Raw genomic sequence first — 17,242 nt, 5'->3', positions numbered from 1 at the left:
GGTCACAGAAAAAGTTGATCTGTTTAGCCATAGAATTATATATTAATATTATTTTCCACCTTCACCATTTTTATATTTTAACCTGCATCATTCTTGATCACAACTACCGAAATATTTAAAATGTTTGATTTTTAACCCTTTAAATGTCTGTTTCCCCTGTTTTCATTTTTTTAAATAAATAAATATTTTAAAATGTAATTGTATTTCACAGTCTGGGATATGTCAGTGATTAGCAACAACATTGATTTAAACACGGCAGTGCTCCATAATACAGCAGCTATGCCCCTAGTGGACACCGGGGAGATCACACGTATTAACACCATGAGGCAAACATTGAAATATTTAAAACTACATTTCTGAAGCAAAGTGTTCTAGCTTGAAAGCTTGCATGTTGTAACGGCAGTGGGATCAAATATATGGTTTTAATGAGTTTCAATAGAGACTTTTGTGTGCGTGTCTGAATACAGTAATAAGAAAAATAAATTAAATGTAAATTAAAGTTTAACATCATTATAGCAATTTTAATTGGATTTAGAAAGCCTAAACCAAACCATGAACACACTACATATATTCACTGTTCTTCAAAGTAAACTGTCAGATTTCATAAAACCAATTAGTCGGCGTGACACCACGTCAACATGAACCAAGTCTTCCACAAACGGAAACAGAGATTCAGTGTTTTTCCTCATAATTATTTAATCACACATACATTTACATCATGCAATCAATCCAAAAACTGTGATCTCATGAAGCTCCCATCTCCGTCCTTATCAGAGCCGTTAGTGCCCCAGTTCTCCAGGAATGATCCAGAACCTTCGTCCACCGATGGATCCTCAAAGCTGTCCTCTAAAATAAATGACCAACTATTACACAGTAATAAAAAAAGTGGCTACACTTCGTTTTCAAATTTAGAATTAATGCAATTTTAGGTTAACGCCTCAACTATTCTTTGCAGTTTGTTTTAATTCACGTCCAGTTTTGGGTGGAAGGTCAAAGGATAAACATTTCTGAGGTCCATGCTGCGAAGTCTTCACTACTGTTGAAGACTACACAGAGGGAGTAAACCATCTCAATAGACACCAAACACTGTCCTGTCATAGATGCAGCTTGTAGAAAGTCATTATTACCACTTTAAGTTATTAACGGACCCATTTACAGAAGCTTCTGTGTTCTCCAGTCAAAAGAAGAGCCACATGTGGAGTGTTTCTCTGAGTGCAGGTGTTGAGAAGAAGTGCTATGAAACCCGACTTTAGTGTGACATCTTAGGATTCTACCTAATCCCCCCCCCCCCCGTCCTTTATAAAGCTAGATTTGTTCCACTGGTCTAAGCCAAAACTGTCATCGTTTGATAGTTTCTTTAATGTGTGTTCCTAAAAAGCTTTTATCTACTAAAGCGACCGTCTCCTCTACTGGGAGCACACTGTGTGTTACAGGAGCAGATCTGTTAGAAGACGGTCCAGCAGAAGTCCCGTTTCAGCTTTTTAGAAACGGCAATGAAAGAAGTCCTCGCTGAGAAAATACACTGAGGGCCAAAAGTAAGCGGATCAGATGCTAACAAGGGAAGGGGGGGGGGGGGGGCCGGACTTTTGACTCTAGGTGGCTGCAAGCACACCCTGATCACACCCGCCAGTCCACTGATATACAGTGTAGTTTTTACAGTGTATTGCACAAGATGTTAGCCGGGGTTACAATCACATCGAAGCTCTTTGCCGATGCTGAGGGGCTTCACGGGGTTAAAAAACAACAAGCTGTGGTGGGAGTTAAAAACACGACAAAGACAATAAAACACAAAATAAATGAGAAACCCTCCTCCAGATGATGACGACAGGAGATTGTTGTGCAATTGTAGACCCTGCTCTCCTGACTGGCTGATCAGCAGCAAAAGGTCCGACCCAACGACTGACTGACCCCCCCCCCCCTTCAAACAAGCATCTACACCAGCTCTGGAACAATGAAAGAGATAAACAGTACAATAAAACCCAGCAGAACACATTCTGCTAACTCACAACCAAAAAGCTCGTACAGTTAAAGGTCCTAAATCTATTAGAAACAACACACAGGTGGGAGGAGCGAAGACAAAAGAAATAGCGGAGGCGAGGCACCCTTCAACAGAAATCCTGATACGAGAGGGAACAGACAGTTTTTGGAGATGAGTGACCGGACGAGCATCGACTATGTGCAGAGAGGTATAAACGGCGCCCATCAACACAGCGTCATTAACCACGGAGAAGTAAAAACAGTACATTTAGCTACGTGGCTTAGGCTATGCTAACAGGTGGAAGTGTGTTGTGTTAACCGGATCATCCTCCCTCCTTCCCTCCTTCTTACATTCTTTAACATCTTTCTCATGAAGTCACCAATAACGAGTAAAGGTTTTATTTTAACTTAATGATAAAAACAATTCTCCTCCACGGGTATTTAGTTAAATACATCTACAGTACACCGTCGCACGTTGTGGGTTTTATATCTTTTCATCCTCCCCCTGCCGTTTCCTTACATCTCTCTCTCTCGCTCTCTCTCTCTCTCTCTTTGGGGAAGCGTGTGCTGTAGTGCCAATTTTACATCTGTACAAGAGCGGACAGAACAGAAGTGCTCGACGCCATCTAGTCCATTCAAAACCATACAGTTGTGTTTTGTAAAATCTATTGAGAGAAAAGTGTTGTTAACCAATAATAGCAACGATGAAATGTACAGAGGTTAGCCGACAGGGTGAAGGTGGTCGGGTCTCCTATTCTTTTTGTTTTTTTATCTTCTTGTATTTTTCGGCTCTTGCTACGCTTACGTTCAGCACGGCACAGTGCAGAAGTACTCGACGGATGACGACAGAATGTGCAAAAACAAAAAGGAAACCGAAGCGACAACGTTTAAAGGTGTTGGCTGGTTCCGCTCGCTCACGACTGCGTTTGGTTCGGTGGATACGAATCCTATCTCGCCTTTTGTAAATGAAATGTGTTTTTTATTATTAATATTATATCCAGTACGAGAAAAAGAGATAAGTCATGATGAGAATTGGGGGGAGTGGGTGGAGGTGTGTGGGTGGGGGTGGGGGGGGGGGGGGGGGGGGGGGGGGCTGGAGCTGTACAGGCCAGGAATATTTATATATATATATTTATAATTCAGAAGCTCCTTCGTGGCTCCAAAGCAGCGACGATGAGCCTGTTCGCTGTTATGGAATGACGTGGTGTCGGGCTGGGCGGGGGGGTGATATTGGCTTCTTCAGTGGTGTCGTCCTTCTGTCCCGCCGCTCTTCAGCTAAAGATATTCAGAAAGGAAAGGATGTCGTTAGTGGACGTCGGACACGTGTATGCAAATACAACTGCTCCCGGCATGTGTCCCAGCATGCCGTGTTGTTCTTACTTCTTGTCGGGTTTGCTGCCGCCGCCGCCGCTGCTGCTGCTGCCGCCACCGCCACCGCTGACGCTCCCCCCCCTGATGGACACCGTCTGGCTGTTCTGGTAGAAGCCTCCCCCGCTGCGGTTGATGTTGGGGTGGGTGGGAGACGCCACTGGCTGCTGCCCGGGCCGGATAGGCTTGGCTGGGGGGGGAAGAGGAGGAAGAGGAGATTGAGGGTTGGCCGTTTCAGATGATGTTAAATTGTGTATTCTGTGTATTCTGCACCGAGTAGAAGGTGCTTCTCATCCCCGTCTTACCGATCTGGGCCGAATGTCCCCTCCTGGCCATGTTCTTGGCCCTGACGGCCTCTTTGATGCGGTCCACCTCCTGCTGGTAGCGCTTGCGGTCGCGGGCTGCGTTCTCCTTGGCCTCCTTCAGAGCAGACTCAAGGGCCTTGACCCGCTCAGCCGTAGCGCGAAGACGTTTCTCCAGTTTAGGAAGCTCACAGCGCAGGTCTGCGTTATCACGTACCAGCTGTGGGGAAATGTGCATTGAGTTAAATCAAAGATTGTGATGACGAGGAGAAGATGGTCGAACGAACTGAAGTAAAAGGCAGCGAAAGAACAGGACAAGGACAGCATTACTCCATCTCGTTTCTGGGTGTGGTTATTAACTTCCTACCTGTTTGTGAACCTTGGTGAGTTGCTCAAGATTGTTCTCAAGAAAGGAGATTTTCTGTTTCTGTGCTGCGCTGCCGCCTGTGTCGTCTGAGTCCATCTCAGCGCTCTGCACGACCAATAAAACACAAGCATTACAACTTAAATAATACGCACATTGTTGCCGTTTGTGGCAGAACTACTAACTATTTTGTTATCAGTATGCACTTAAAAAGAAATGTTTGGTTCACCTTTTTCACTCTGGTAGCCAAGTCCTGGACAAAGAGCTTCCTCAAATTGTGCAGAGTCTGCAGCTCCTTGGCCTTGAATGAAAGACAAAACAGATCGATTGAGATGATTGGAACAGACTGAAAGAACACTGCAGATATATCAAACAAAGTAAATGTAAATATCTGTTCCTACGTGTCAGTATGACACCTCAACGACTACATCAAACTACGACAAAGACTCACAAGAAGTGCTTTTAAATCATGAGTTGGTTGAGATGAACTCACCACTGTCTCCTCCAGACCCTTCAGGTCCTGCCTGGCCTGCTCCCGTCTGTCCTGCATCACCCTGAACCATAAACAACAATAGTAAACACCTGAAGAAAGACACTCGCCACAACGCTGCTGATGAAGGGATGCACATGTGTTGCACGTGTCCTTAAACTGAAACATATTGTGTGTGTGTGTGTGTGTGTGTGTGTGTGTGTGTGTGTGTGTGTGTGTGTGTGTGTGTGTGTGTGTGTGTGTGTGTGTGTGTGTGTGTGGTACGTGAGCTCGTGCAGCTTGCGGCTCTTCTCCTGGTCGGTGGATTTGAGCTTCTCGTGCTCCACTCTGAGCCTCTCCTGCTCCAGCATGATCTTCTGGTTCAGACTGGAAGAGACGACAGAGCACCGTGTTCATATGAACCTACTGACTCATTATGTACATCTGCGTAAACAGCGAGTATTATTTTACTGTAAAAACACCTCACTCCTATCGTTAGCTAGCTCTATATATATCTGAAACACGGTTTTCCTGATGATATTAAACGTAGTTTGGTCTCTTTGTTTGAACAGTAACCCCTGTAGCTGTGCTGTCATTAGAAAGGGAAGCCTTACTCCTGCAGCTCAGTGATGAGCTTCTCCTTGTTGTCCAGCTCGTCTCTCAGGCTGCTGATCTGCTTCTGATGAGCGTCACGGTGGGAGTGGATCTGCTTGTCCACCGCTTCCTGAACACACAGAACACAGAAACACCGTTTCAAACAACGTCTTTACGTTAAACTCACAGTTCTCCTTCCTCATAGAATCTGCAGAACCGTGGCGTTCCCTCGTGTTTACTGTTTTACGGGGCTGAGGAACGCACCTTGACTTCATTGGCCGTCTGGATCTCACTCTCTTTCTCCATCGCATGGACTTTCTCTGTAAAACAGAAACACAGGATTCATTATCATGAGTTAGGAATACAGGGATGTTAGTATCCACTAAAGACTTAACATTAGCTGGGTTTTGTTTACGCTGAAGAATAATTCTTATTTCACTTATTGTTTCCGATTCAGAACCAGTTTTTCAAGTTGGATCAGTATGTTTAGGTTAAAGAGGCTATTTAAAGCTCCCGTTAGGATTAATTGCCTCCAACAGCATTTAAGTGGACTTGATGTGAGTCAGTGCTTTATCTCTTGCTCTCTCCGTGAACACCAACACACCCTGAGCGCTGAGCTTGACCAGCTCCTCGTTGAGAGAGTCCACGTTCTCCTCCAGCTGCCTCTTCTTCTGCTCCACGTTCTGCAGGTACTCAGTCAGCGACTTGATTTTAGCCTCATGCTGGAGACGGAGGAAACGATACAGATGTTTATGCGCATGATCTTAATGAGGATTACACACACAGAGGTCAGACAGGTGCGTTGTTTGCGGCTTGTTTCTATGTACCTGGGAGATGCGCAGCTGGCAGGTAGCCAGCTCCTTCTCGTTCTCGTCCATCTTCTTGTTGCTCTCCGACTGGGTTCCCTCCAGCTGCTTGCAGCGCTTCGCCATGGTCTTCACCTCCGACTTCATCTTGCTGATGTAGAGGCGGGCCACCGTGAACTCCTCGTCTATCAGGCCACTGCCCTCATGTTGCTGGAACGGCAGAAGAAGAAAGTTGAAGAGACAAAACCACATGGAAGAAGATTTTAAAAACACCACGAGGAACACCGGTACCTTGATGTCATTGCTGCCCACGGCGATGCCGATCTCAGCGAGGTCTTTGAGCAGCGAGGACATCATCTCGGTTACTCTCTTCTTCTGGTGGTTGGACATCTCCTTCAGCTTCTGGAGCTCAGAGTCCAGAGACGACAGGATGGACTGCAGGGAGAGAGAGAGAGAGAGTGTTCTTCTATTGTTTTCACACACTCACAAGTGAATATGAGAATTATGTGATAAGTGTAAAGGACGTTTACTCCTCTATGAATCTAACATGTTGTACATGTAATGGATTTAAGTCAGCAACCAAGTCCTTTTAAAGTTGAAAGAAAGAAGCTGTGGCAGCAATACATGTGTGTCTGTGTACATGTTTAATTATAGTGTAGAGTCTCTGTCTGTTGTATATTAAAATAACCAAATTGAAGGAGAACTAAAAGGCGTATTAAACTAAATTAAAGCACCGCGGTGACTTTGGGCCTGCAGCTATCCGACTCCAGCTCACCGATTTCTGGCAGAGCTCCTCGCTGATGGCCTCAAACTCCTTGGTCTTGTCCTCCACCTCCTGGCTCTTCTGGTCGTAGTTGACGGCGAGCTCCTCCAGAGCCTGCAGCACCTCCTTCACCTCGTCTTTGGAGGCCTCGTTCTCCGCCTGCAGGCGGTTCAGCTCTGCCTGGAGGTTCTCGTGATCGCGGCGGGAGGACCCTAGGAGCTGCGAGCAGAGGAGAGAAGTGTAGTTATGTTATTAAAACGCATGAGTGCTTATTCAACATTCATTACAATGTTCAGTTTGCTTTTGGATCCATTATCAAAACACAAAAGCTTTCCTCCTTAATTACTTTTTTTTGCATTTTCAAGGAGGCTCCGCCCACATTTTAAACAGGCTATGAGTGGCGCACAGTGCCCAGCTCCCACGCTGTGCAAGTAGCAAATGTAATAGTACTTCCTGCTATTCAAAGGGGTCGTTATTGAAATAGTAAGATGCGCTGACATAGGTGGGTTCACAATGCGTCCACACACACACACACTTTTTCAGTAAAGTTACACACACGGTAAATACAGAGTCAGCAGATGACGACCCTGTAAAATGAAGTACGGCTCTTTTGTCTGAGGCATTCTGTGTTGCTCAACCTGCAGTGCAGTCTCAGCGCTCCTCCTCATAATAATACGATTAATTGGACAGGCGCTGCGCCGGTTAAATAGGAAATCTTATCAGACTTTGGGAAACGCTGGAGGTAGAGGGACCAAACACCTGTCCCTTCACAATAAGCCACAGCTCCATTCATTCAGCACCAACAGTCAATAGACAGCGACAAGTAGTAAAGGAAGCGTCCTTATCAGTAAACACAATATGAAACTCATCAATATAAGACTATTCTAGGGTTGTAGTGAGCAGTTGGAAGCTTTATTCATCATTTTGACATTTGAATCCTAAATCTATATTTTAATGGCGTGCAGGATGTTTTTTCCTTCCGTCTATTGATTCTGTTTGAACCCAGATGTTTAGGCTACCCTAATATCATTAGTATTACACCGTTATTAGAATTAGATTGCAGTGGTGGATGTGTGTTTCCAACTAGTGTGATCCAAACATGTCTAATAACTTAAGAGCGTTGTTAAGTCTTAAAGTCAAATTGTTTTGAAAAAAGTTTTTTATTTTCATTCAATCATTTTCAAAATTCACAACATGTTTTTATCAAACAGACTATTCTGCTTCAACCCAGTTTTGTTGGCGTTTAGCCTTTCAAACAATAAATGTTTGCGTCTCCAAAGTGACGAATCTGCCATTTAAATAGCAACAGGTAGCGGTGCAGCTCGCAGTTAAAGGGAGACGCCGATTTGTTTAATTCATGTTACGCACAAACCTTGGGCCTTCTGCCTTACTTTGCACCAAGATGTTGTGCTGCTTAACTAGCAAAAGTGGAGTTGGACACGCCCTAATTACACTTTCTATGTTTACACGGGGCCCTGAGAGTTCACTCTACACCTGCAGAACATCCGGTACTCACCTCATCCTGGTCCAGCATCTGTTGCTTCAGCTTCTCAGCCAGCTGGCTCTGCTGGTTGATTTCCTCGTCCTGTAAAGTGCAGAAACACAAAGAGACATTAACATTCACAACAGGCCGTTGGTACGAGGTGACAGACCACTGATCATGTCTAAATATTTGATATTCTTCCCACCAGTTAACCTACAGCAGATTCAAAGTGTCATTTTTAGATTTTATGATGAAATTCATGCGTGTTGTTGCTTGTTTCGATTTTTAAGTAGCGTGTGAAACCTGTAACATAATGCATCAAATCTACTAAACCCACATTCCCACAGCTGTTACAAACCTCCCATCCTTTCGCTCACCTTATCATCCAGCTGTTTGTAAAGTTTGGCCACCTCAGCCTCACACTTGTCCTTCTCCACATCGGTGAGGCGAACACCTGGCGGCACGTTGGGCGTGGAGGCCTGCTTCTCGTTGATGACGTTGTCCAGGGCCTGCACCTCGGCGTGGGCCTTCTCCTTGTCAAACTGCTCTTCCACTGGCACACTTTCACCTGAGGTACCGCGCACACACACACACATTAAGTATGAGAGTGTAAGGAGCTTTATTTGTACCATCAAATAAACAAGTATTAAAGTAAGTTGTCCTTGATGCGCCGTAGACCAGAACCAGCCCTTTATAATACATGCAGTGACTGTGACCACAAAGAGAAAATGATCCCCGATGATCACTCCTCGGTGTTAATGCATTACCCCCGATACAAAGAGGAGTACTGATGTTTGCTATAGGAATCAATCATGCAGCAACGGAATAAGACGCAGTCTAGTTCCTCACCATTCCTCCAGCGGTTGAGCTCGTTCTCCAGCCAGGTGACGGTGCTCCTCAGGGTCGTATTCTTCACCTTCTCCCGCTCATATTTCTGCTTCCACTGCTCTGCCGTCAGCTCCACGTTCACCGTGACAGTGTTCTTGATGGTCTTTGCTCTGAAAACAAACAGGTTTCATTCAACTGAAAGGACTCGAATAAGAACATTCTATGCACCGTTATTCCTTAAAATAAAAGGATACCTAAATGCACAAGCAACCAGGCGTGAACACACAGTGATAATGATTATTAATACATGTATGGCTGCCCATAACTGACAGCAGTGGCCTACCAACCTTTGTCCGAACATGAGGGTGGATTTGGTTTCGGACTCATTGTAGGAGGAAGGCGAGCAGCAGATGACAATGGTGGTTCGACAGTTACCGCCCAGCGAGTCCTGCAGGATACGGGTCATCTTGCTGTCTCTGTAGGGGATGTAGGCCTGGGACACACAAACAAAACAAACGCAGGAACATTTAATCTACGCAAACTCATCACGGGTGGGAAACCCCCATGGGAGTGTGTTTCTCTTCTAAATATCAGCTTTAAAAAGTGGATTAATTGTCAGTTTTAGCATCAGGACACAGGGAGAAACACACCCTAGAGTTAATGTGAATGATGTAAAACAACAACACACAGAGCCAAACAGGATGTGATGGCTTCAGTTACTAGATGGCAGTTAAATGCTAACTTGATACTTTATTAGTCTTGATACAAAGAGCTGAGCTGAAGCAGTCTGCAATAACTCTTTAGACTCCACAATGAGTCAGGAGAGAGACATCTCTGCACAAGAGCTCGTTTGTTTTTAGACCATCACTTCTATATCTGAGGCCCCCCCCCCCCCCCCTCTCCTCAGGTTGTTTACAGAGCGAAGGGGCCCAAGAACAAACCAATTGTTGATTACAGTGAAAAGTGTGAAATCACTGTGAAGCAGGGAAAGAAAAACATTGCTCGGAGGAAAGTTGTTATCTGCTGAAGTTATTCCTGCGACACAAAGAGCCTGTAGATGACTAATAAAAACACTGAGCTCTGGGCTGTGCAGCTGGTGAACAGCACATTCCCCTTCTGTGTGTTACATTGATGGTGATGTCTGTAATTTCATATTACCATAAAACATTTGGGGGGGGAATAAATCATCACCTGAGGCTCTAACAGATCCAATATGTGTTGTGCAGAAAAAGCTACAAAACTCATTTGGTCTCATTATGATCTGAGGTAAAGATTAAAGCTTTACTGACTAGACATAAACCTCAATTAGGGGCGTTATCCATTAAAGCATTTTTTCCCTGAAAACAGCAGGCTCTCTTCTGGGAGCGCTTTCCTTTTTTCCCCCCTATGATATGGAATATCTGCAGAGGTAAAAATGCCAGCACAAGGAAGTACTGACTCTGGATGAGCACGTAGAGAGAGAGGACGAACCTCCCGGTCTATGTGACTGATGAGATTTGATGTGCCAGGAAACATCTCGGCGAGTTTCATCGAGTTGTTCAGAATCAAATCAACTTTATTATCCTAAACGATGCTTTTGGTCCAGTGCAGCAGACACGAGGGCACCGTTGAGTCCACAGTAATGCTGCTGGCATTTGTAGCATAGCTTTCATACATGCCGCTCCCAATGCAAATCAATTTAAAAATACCATAAATGCTTTGGTGTACACCGCTCCTTTGGAAACACTGAATAGAGTGCAAACTAAAAGTCTGACACCACCACTGTACATTCAACAGGTTTAATGTGAGACTTAAGAACGAACACCAAAGAGAGTTGAGTGGAGGTACTGACCGTTCCTTCAGCCAGGGCAGAGATGACGTTTCCCAGAGACGACAGAGACTTGTTGATGTTCTTGGCTTCATCCAGCAAAGCTCCCTCTGCTCCCGTTTTACTGACCTGAAAGTCACAAAGACACAAACCTCAGCACGGTGTTGAAGTCAGAGACACTAATCTGAACCCAGCCCAAGTAGACAATACAGGGGAACGAGTCATCCGATGTACACAGCGTAAGATATCTACATGTATGACAGCTGGTCCTCTGTACCTTTTCACTGCCAGCCAGATCCACCAGGTAGAGCTTTCCGCTGAGCTTCTGCTCCGTCTGAGTGTTCTCCTGTTTGACGTTTATCAGGAAGATACTGTGACTCCTGGAGCTGTGCTCGTTCATGTCTGAAGGAGAAAGGACACCCACGTGGTTAAAAACGCATCAGCCTCAAACTACAGTCAATGACTTTGTGACGACAAGATGGCATCTTACTTGTAACGGCTACATGTCTGTTCGATTTGCCTTCATCGATTGTATCCATGACCTCATCTGGGCTGCAGACAAACCTCTCGGTGCAGCCCTACAAAGAGAAGCACAACGTGAGGCTCGGTTGTTGACCGTCACAAAACAGGTTTTACTGGATATGTGACAGGAAGTCTCACCTTGACATACGGTACTCTGTTTTTGTCTTCGTGCACGGACAGATTGGTCTTCGACACTGGAGACGAGAGGAAATATAAACATTTATATAGACATGTACAGTATATATATATATATATATATATATATATATATATATATATATATATATATATACACGGTTTATATCTCTGTGTATCCTTCTAATTGATCTCATTACTTCTAAAATGTTTCCAAATTGGCTGATTTACAGCGTACAAACGAAGACAACTTCCACTCAGCAGGTTTATACACCTTGAAATAAGTGACCTATACATATAGTATATATACATCAACAACAAAGTCGTTGTGTTGACAGGTAACATCCCCGTCCATTATGTTCAGGCTTTTAGCAGCTGGTTCTGGCCAGATGAGAGCTACAGTGTTCACTGCACTATCGCCACTTACCGTCCAAAAGATCCCGGATCTTGTCTAAGTAGATTTCAAAATATGAAACCTGTAAACAGAGAAAGAACCTCATTATTGGGCAATCCACCTGAAAGATCAGACCAGTGAATCAAAACACACACACACACACACACACACACACACACACAGCGGGCTGTGTTGATGACAAAACAGCAGCAGAGTAACATACAGTTCATAAACATGTTTCTAATGTTGAACACAAGCAGCTCAGGTCCGATATGTTCACAGTTAACATGAGTTAGATAGTTTGATATATTCTGAAGAGCAAAAATACTCTTTTTTTTTAAATACAACAAGTACATGTCACCATGTGTTGTAGTGCATGAGTAGAGTTCAACAAACACAGTGACGAGTCATCCAGGAAATACATGACATGCTACACATCACTTATATCGTCTCTAAAATAAAAGCTGAGTAACAGCAAACAAGAAGTATGTAACGTGTTGCTTGCACCCACAGTTTGAAATAGTGGAAGTCAGACATAAATATCAGACTTTAAACACTGTCTGAACCTGGAATTCTCTCTATTTGGAGGGCAGTGTGGCAGTAACCAGTGCAGCACGCTGCTTCTCATTTAGGGCTCAACAGCTGGCCCCTTCTAACTACTCACTTTGATATGAAACTCCAAGTTTTCATCCATGGAATAGATGTAGTTGAAGATATCTTGAACTATCCTGGGGATGATGCCCATTGCATCTGTGTCATGGAGATTCCCCTGCAAACAAGAGAGCAAACATAAATAAACGTTAACGATGTCAAGCGAAGCTTTCTATTCAAAAACAAGATGCACACAAGTTCTCAGAAGTCATCCTTACCTCCATGGTGTGTGTTTTGCCAGATGACGTCTGCCCGTACGCAAAAATTGTCCCATTGTATCCGTCCAGAACATCTACAAGACAGACAGTTTTTGTTCAAAAAGACTGAATAATAAGTGTAGCGTACTGATTCAATCAAAAGTGAGAGCTCACCTTTTACAATCCTCTGGGCGCAGGCGTTGTACACTTGTTCCTGTGTTGTGTTTGACTGAAACACTCTGTCGTACATGTACGGTTTGCCCTAAAACAAAGAGGAGAAGTGAGTGAATAAACAAAAGCACTATCGTGTCATTCAAATCAGACATGTCTGCCTTTTTTCGACAGTGACAATAGAGAGGTGACAGGAAATTCGACTTAATAGGATGGGTGTCATGCATCAAAGATCCCATGCCAGACACACACAGTGGGCGTTGCGTTAGACGGTCAGTCTGGCCACCAGGACGCTCTCAGACTAATTTATCCTCTGATGACTGCATTTCAGTTCACCTCTGAAAGTTAGCTGTCCTGAAAACAACTTCTCCCGTCCCATTTTAACTACAACAATCTTGATGAACTACACTAGAGTCGGAGTTTTCACCACTGGCTAAAGAGACAGCAGACTTCACACAAGCACGAGTGCAGCCATTTGTGATTTTTTTAAGGGTGAGTCAAAACTTCAAAGCACAACTCCAGTGAGACGGCGATCAATAGCTGGATTTAAGGAGGCAACCGCAGGGTAATAAAAAGTGATGCTACAAGCAATATGGAGGTTCAACTGAGATGCCACGCCGTCTTTAGAGGTTTGAAGTCCCAGTTGACTCATCTCGTCTCCAGCCTGAGGTATCTAGCTGTATTGCATTAAGAGTTTAAGAACATGTGACAGCCCCCTTCACATGTGACAGCCCAGGTTGCAAGATTAGATATTGATTCAGTGTTAACACCTGTAAGTGCAGTAGAAGGCTGACAATGTTGACACGCAGCTGGTGTCACCTTGTTTAGGACATGTAAACACATTCATAACTCAAGGTGAAACCACAAATATGTCCCTGCCTAGCATTAGAAGCTATGGGCACCTTTCAGACTACTACAGCTGAGACGTCCTCAATTTGCACTCTTGGCTCATAATCCCTCCTGGCAGACGGTCACATCCAAAGTACAGCTCGGTACAACGCAGAGCAGCAGCATCTTAAGACATTCATAACTCAGCCCAGATAGCCACATCCTGGCAATTAACCCGGTCCACAACAAGAGCCCAGAGCCAGTATCACGGCTGCCAGACACTGTCAGCAAACAATGGCACAGCCCGAGTTTAAAGTCCTCATTGTTACTACAGCTACTGGCCTCGGTACCTACACTTCTGTCTAATGGGATTACTTGCTGAGAGTGTAATTACAGTGAAAATCATTATTAAAGTATTAATAAGTGCTCCGTCATGTCTCTGCTTCCTGATGGCTTTGTTAGGATACTAAATTCAGGAGAGACCGTGACACACAGTCCAATATTCTTATTGTACAGTGCATGAAATCTAATTGGATTTGCTGTTATGCAAAGTAAGTCAATATTCCATGGCAACCTTGCTTCCTCCTTCCTTGCTTCCTGGTACACAGCTGGCAGGAAAAGAACAGGTGTCAATTGCTGTTGCAATGCACATCTGTTATGTACTTGTTTTAATGCATTAGGAGCACTTTTACTTATCTCTCTAATCCTTTTTCATTCCTATTATGTCTCACGCAAATCCACCATTACACTAAAATTATCTCCGTTGTGTCATTGGGGGGGGACGTACCAGGATACTCTATGCAAGTAAGAGATGTGACAGCAAAGAAGTATAAATAATTCACCTGCTGCACACTGGCACTACGCTGGCAAATCAAGCTGCTCACGACACCTATACCACCTCACTTTGTCTCCCTCCCTTTCCGGCAAAAGGCCGGCAGGTATGGGCGTACTGCTCTAGGAGAACATAATCCAAGCATGTCTGCACGCACCAAAGCAGCGTCCCCAAAGCCTGCTATGGTGAGGCTGCTTGTTGGACGTCTCTGCACTCAGCACTGCTGTCGAGACTTCAGCCCTAAAACAGGGTCCACGCCCTCGATTGTTTCGGAAACGGATACAAATGTGAGCTAAGTGAGTCAGTCGCCCTGGATAAGAGCATCTGCAAAACAAAGTACATCACCATAATAATTGCCCTGCCCACCCGGAACGATTGCCCGGTGCCTGGCCAACTGCCTTCTCCGATTGGTCGAACAGCTGGTTACCAGGAGAGAAAACACAGGAGGGGGATTACCCAGGAGGCCTGTGATGCTGCTTATGGGCACTGTTAGTGTTGTACTTCTCAGCGTAGATGCACCAGCAGAGCCTACAAAGCTCTAGCCTGCAACACTTGCATCCTTCACAATGTGCACTGGTATTTTGACACTATGACTAGCACTCTGAACTGGGCTGGGCTGGGCCACGCCGTGCCTGAGGGGCACAGGCAGTACACTGGCTATTAGTTAAAGACCTCAAAATAGTGTCAGCAAAACTATTCGAGAAGTCACCACACAGCTACAACAGCCTCCTCTGTTTTGCGTGACAGAAAATGAATAGTCTTGTTGTACTCGCCACCTAAATTAGTAGTTTAACTACAAAGAGGAAGTGATTCATATCCACTCAGCCGAAACCTGCTACTTTGTGAATGCTATTCAAGATCAGTTTCTATTGCCTAGTAAAGTCTTTTAAAGCTTGGGCGAGTAAGGACACAAAGTCCACATAGAAAAGAGATAATGTTACAAAGGAAAACTAATGTTTAACCACAATTATTTTTTTAAATGATACAGCATTGGCTTTTGCATGATCAGCATGTCCAAACTTGAGATGTTAGCCTGGCATTTATGCTGTTATGCTCCCTAATTACTACAGTCATAAGGCAAACATAAGACATTTTGCATGCTGCCATACAGCTATAGTGTAGAGGCACGTCATGGCATGATCCAGGTTGTGTTAAGTAAACAGAGTCTTTTCAAGACATAGGCGACTGTACATAGGCCTATGATGTCAAGTGCACATCATTCTGCAAATTGACGTCTGGACACATTCTTTGTTGATTCAGTAAAATGGAGGTTACACTGCATTAGAAAAGGGCATTTCCTACCATCAAGAGCTTGATCTGTACCACTAATTACACCTTCGGTTTGATCCCAAACCTGAACGTCCTCATGTAGAGAAAACAGATTAAGGATTTACTTGAATATGTAGTTGAACTTGTTAGTCTATTAACTCTTAAGTGTCCAGTCAATGAAGGCCAAGACAAAATAATACAACTAGACTGATAATTTGACAATTCCACTGCCAATGACACTATTGTGACGTTGCCATTGTCTAAAAGGTTATTTAAACTTGGTCTACCAAATGGGTGGTGTTGTGGTACCAGCTGGTCAGCGAGCTAATGTTAGCTTTAATTAAGCAACAGCATTAAAACTAGCCAGCTAGCACAAGGCCGGCTAATCTGTCACCTACCAGCTGGCCTAGTGTGTTAGCCACGACTAGCTTAAATCAAAGCAGGCTTAACGTTACATGCTTTATGCTGAACCCTACATCAATAATAGCTTTACTCATTACAGATGCACGGGCTGCTTATCAATTAATGTCGTGATTAATAGTGCGGTGTGTATATAGCGTGCAGCATATAGCAGGCTATAACGCTCGCGACGTTTTAAAACATGTCTGTTTGTGGCTTTTGTTGAATGACAGCTCGCGTGAAATGTCACAGAAAAGTGACATTTTACGCGAGCAGCAAGTCGACTAACATGTTGAAATGTTTATTTAAGTTCTGCAGCCGACTATCCATTTATCTGGGGCACCGAATAAGTCATAAGTTTAACGTAACTGACTGTTTTGGTGGCGCCATAACGCAGCGGTTAACAGGTCAGCTCTATAGCTAACGTCAGCTAACAGGCTAAAGGGGCTAACTACCGTAGCTTGCAAGACAAACAAAAATGGCTGAACTGTTTCTAGAAGTCTGTCAAATAGGTAGTTCAACTTAAAATGACTCACCCCGATAATAACGTCTTCCTCCCCTTGAAACTTGGGAATGTATCTGTCGCCTCGGACCACCTCGGAGCTGTTCAGGGGCCTAAAGCGACACATCACTTTGATGGTGCACTCCGCCGGGTCGGCCATCTTTCCACACGGTTTATACGAATGGAAATAATTCACCAATACAAAAATAAAGTGTATCCTGGATCCCTTTAGGGATCAAGGGTGGTTCTTGGGGAAAGGGCGATAGTCTGTCGCTCATTCAACAAGAAATCCTTGTTTTTCCTCCTCTCGGTCACTTCCCGTTGCCTGTTAGGAAGCCATGATGTACCGGTGTGGATCAGCTCCTGCTGCTGTGGATGTGGATCACAATGACGTCACCTCGGCGCTCCCCTTCCTCGCGCTGTCCGGCTGTTGTAAAAAAGAAAAAAAAAATGACTTAATGATGTTTGTAAAAATAATGTATTCATAATATATATATATGACAAGAGGACATAATACAGGTTCTGTATACAGGGGATTCTATTCAAATAGAGCAATAACAAAAGAACCAGGGGTATATTTT

General features: G+C 44.3%; 1 protein-coding gene across 1 annotated transcript; it reads right to left on the bottom strand.

Moving 5' to 3' along the window:
* Positions 1–676: 676 nt before the first annotated feature.
* On the bottom strand, positions 677–17,019 carry LOC306706297 (kinesin-1 heavy chain). Its single transcript, XM_079173310.1, has 26 exons — positions 16,696–17,019; positions 12,835–12,922; positions 12,682–12,755; positions 12,477–12,581; positions 11,846–11,894; positions 11,422–11,477; positions 11,252–11,339; positions 11,039–11,163; positions 10,786–10,890; positions 9,302–9,447; positions 8,976–9,124; positions 8,504–8,694; positions 8,160–8,228; positions 6,656–6,862; positions 6,172–6,315; positions 5,902–6,090; positions 5,679–5,796; positions 5,339–5,394; positions 5,095–5,204; positions 4,766–4,867; positions 4,505–4,565; positions 4,241–4,312; positions 4,015–4,119; positions 3,651–3,867; positions 3,358–3,535; positions 677–3,252 (listed from the first exon to the last, which is right to left on the bottom strand). The coding sequence occupies exons 1-26, from the start codon at positions 16,819–16,821 to the stop codon at positions 3,249–3,251; spliced, it is 2,934 nt and encodes a 977-aa protein (XP_079029436.1). The 5' UTR covers positions 16,822–17,019; the 3' UTR covers positions 677–3,248.
* Positions 17,020–17,242: the final 223 nt, after the last annotated feature.

Source organism: Pholis gunnellus (assembly GCF_910591455.1).
Source record: "Pholis gunnellus genome assembly, chromosome: 14".
NCBI classification, from domain to species: Eukaryota; Metazoa; Chordata; class Actinopteri; order Perciformes; family Pholidae; genus Pholis; species Pholis gunnellus.
Note: the sequence above shows the minus strand (reverse complement) of the source record. Positions and strands in the feature narration are given on the sequence as shown.

What these genes read in the sequence shown, in the direction of transcription:
- LOC306706297 (XM_079173310.1), bottom strand. Translation starts at nt 16,821, where the DNA reads ATGGCCGACCCGGCGGAGTGCACCATCAAAGTGATGTGTCGCTTTAGG. An exon ending in GCTCAACCGCTGGAGGAATG is followed by an intron (nt 8,695 to 8,975) that starts GTGAGGAACTAG and finishes GCGGTACCTCAG; the next exon opens with GTGAAAGTGTGCCAGTGGAA. An exon ending in CGCAAGCTGCACGAGCTCAC is followed by an intron (nt 4,566 to 4,765) that starts GTACCACACACA and finishes TTTATGGTTCAG; the next exon opens with GGTGATGCAGGACAGACGGG.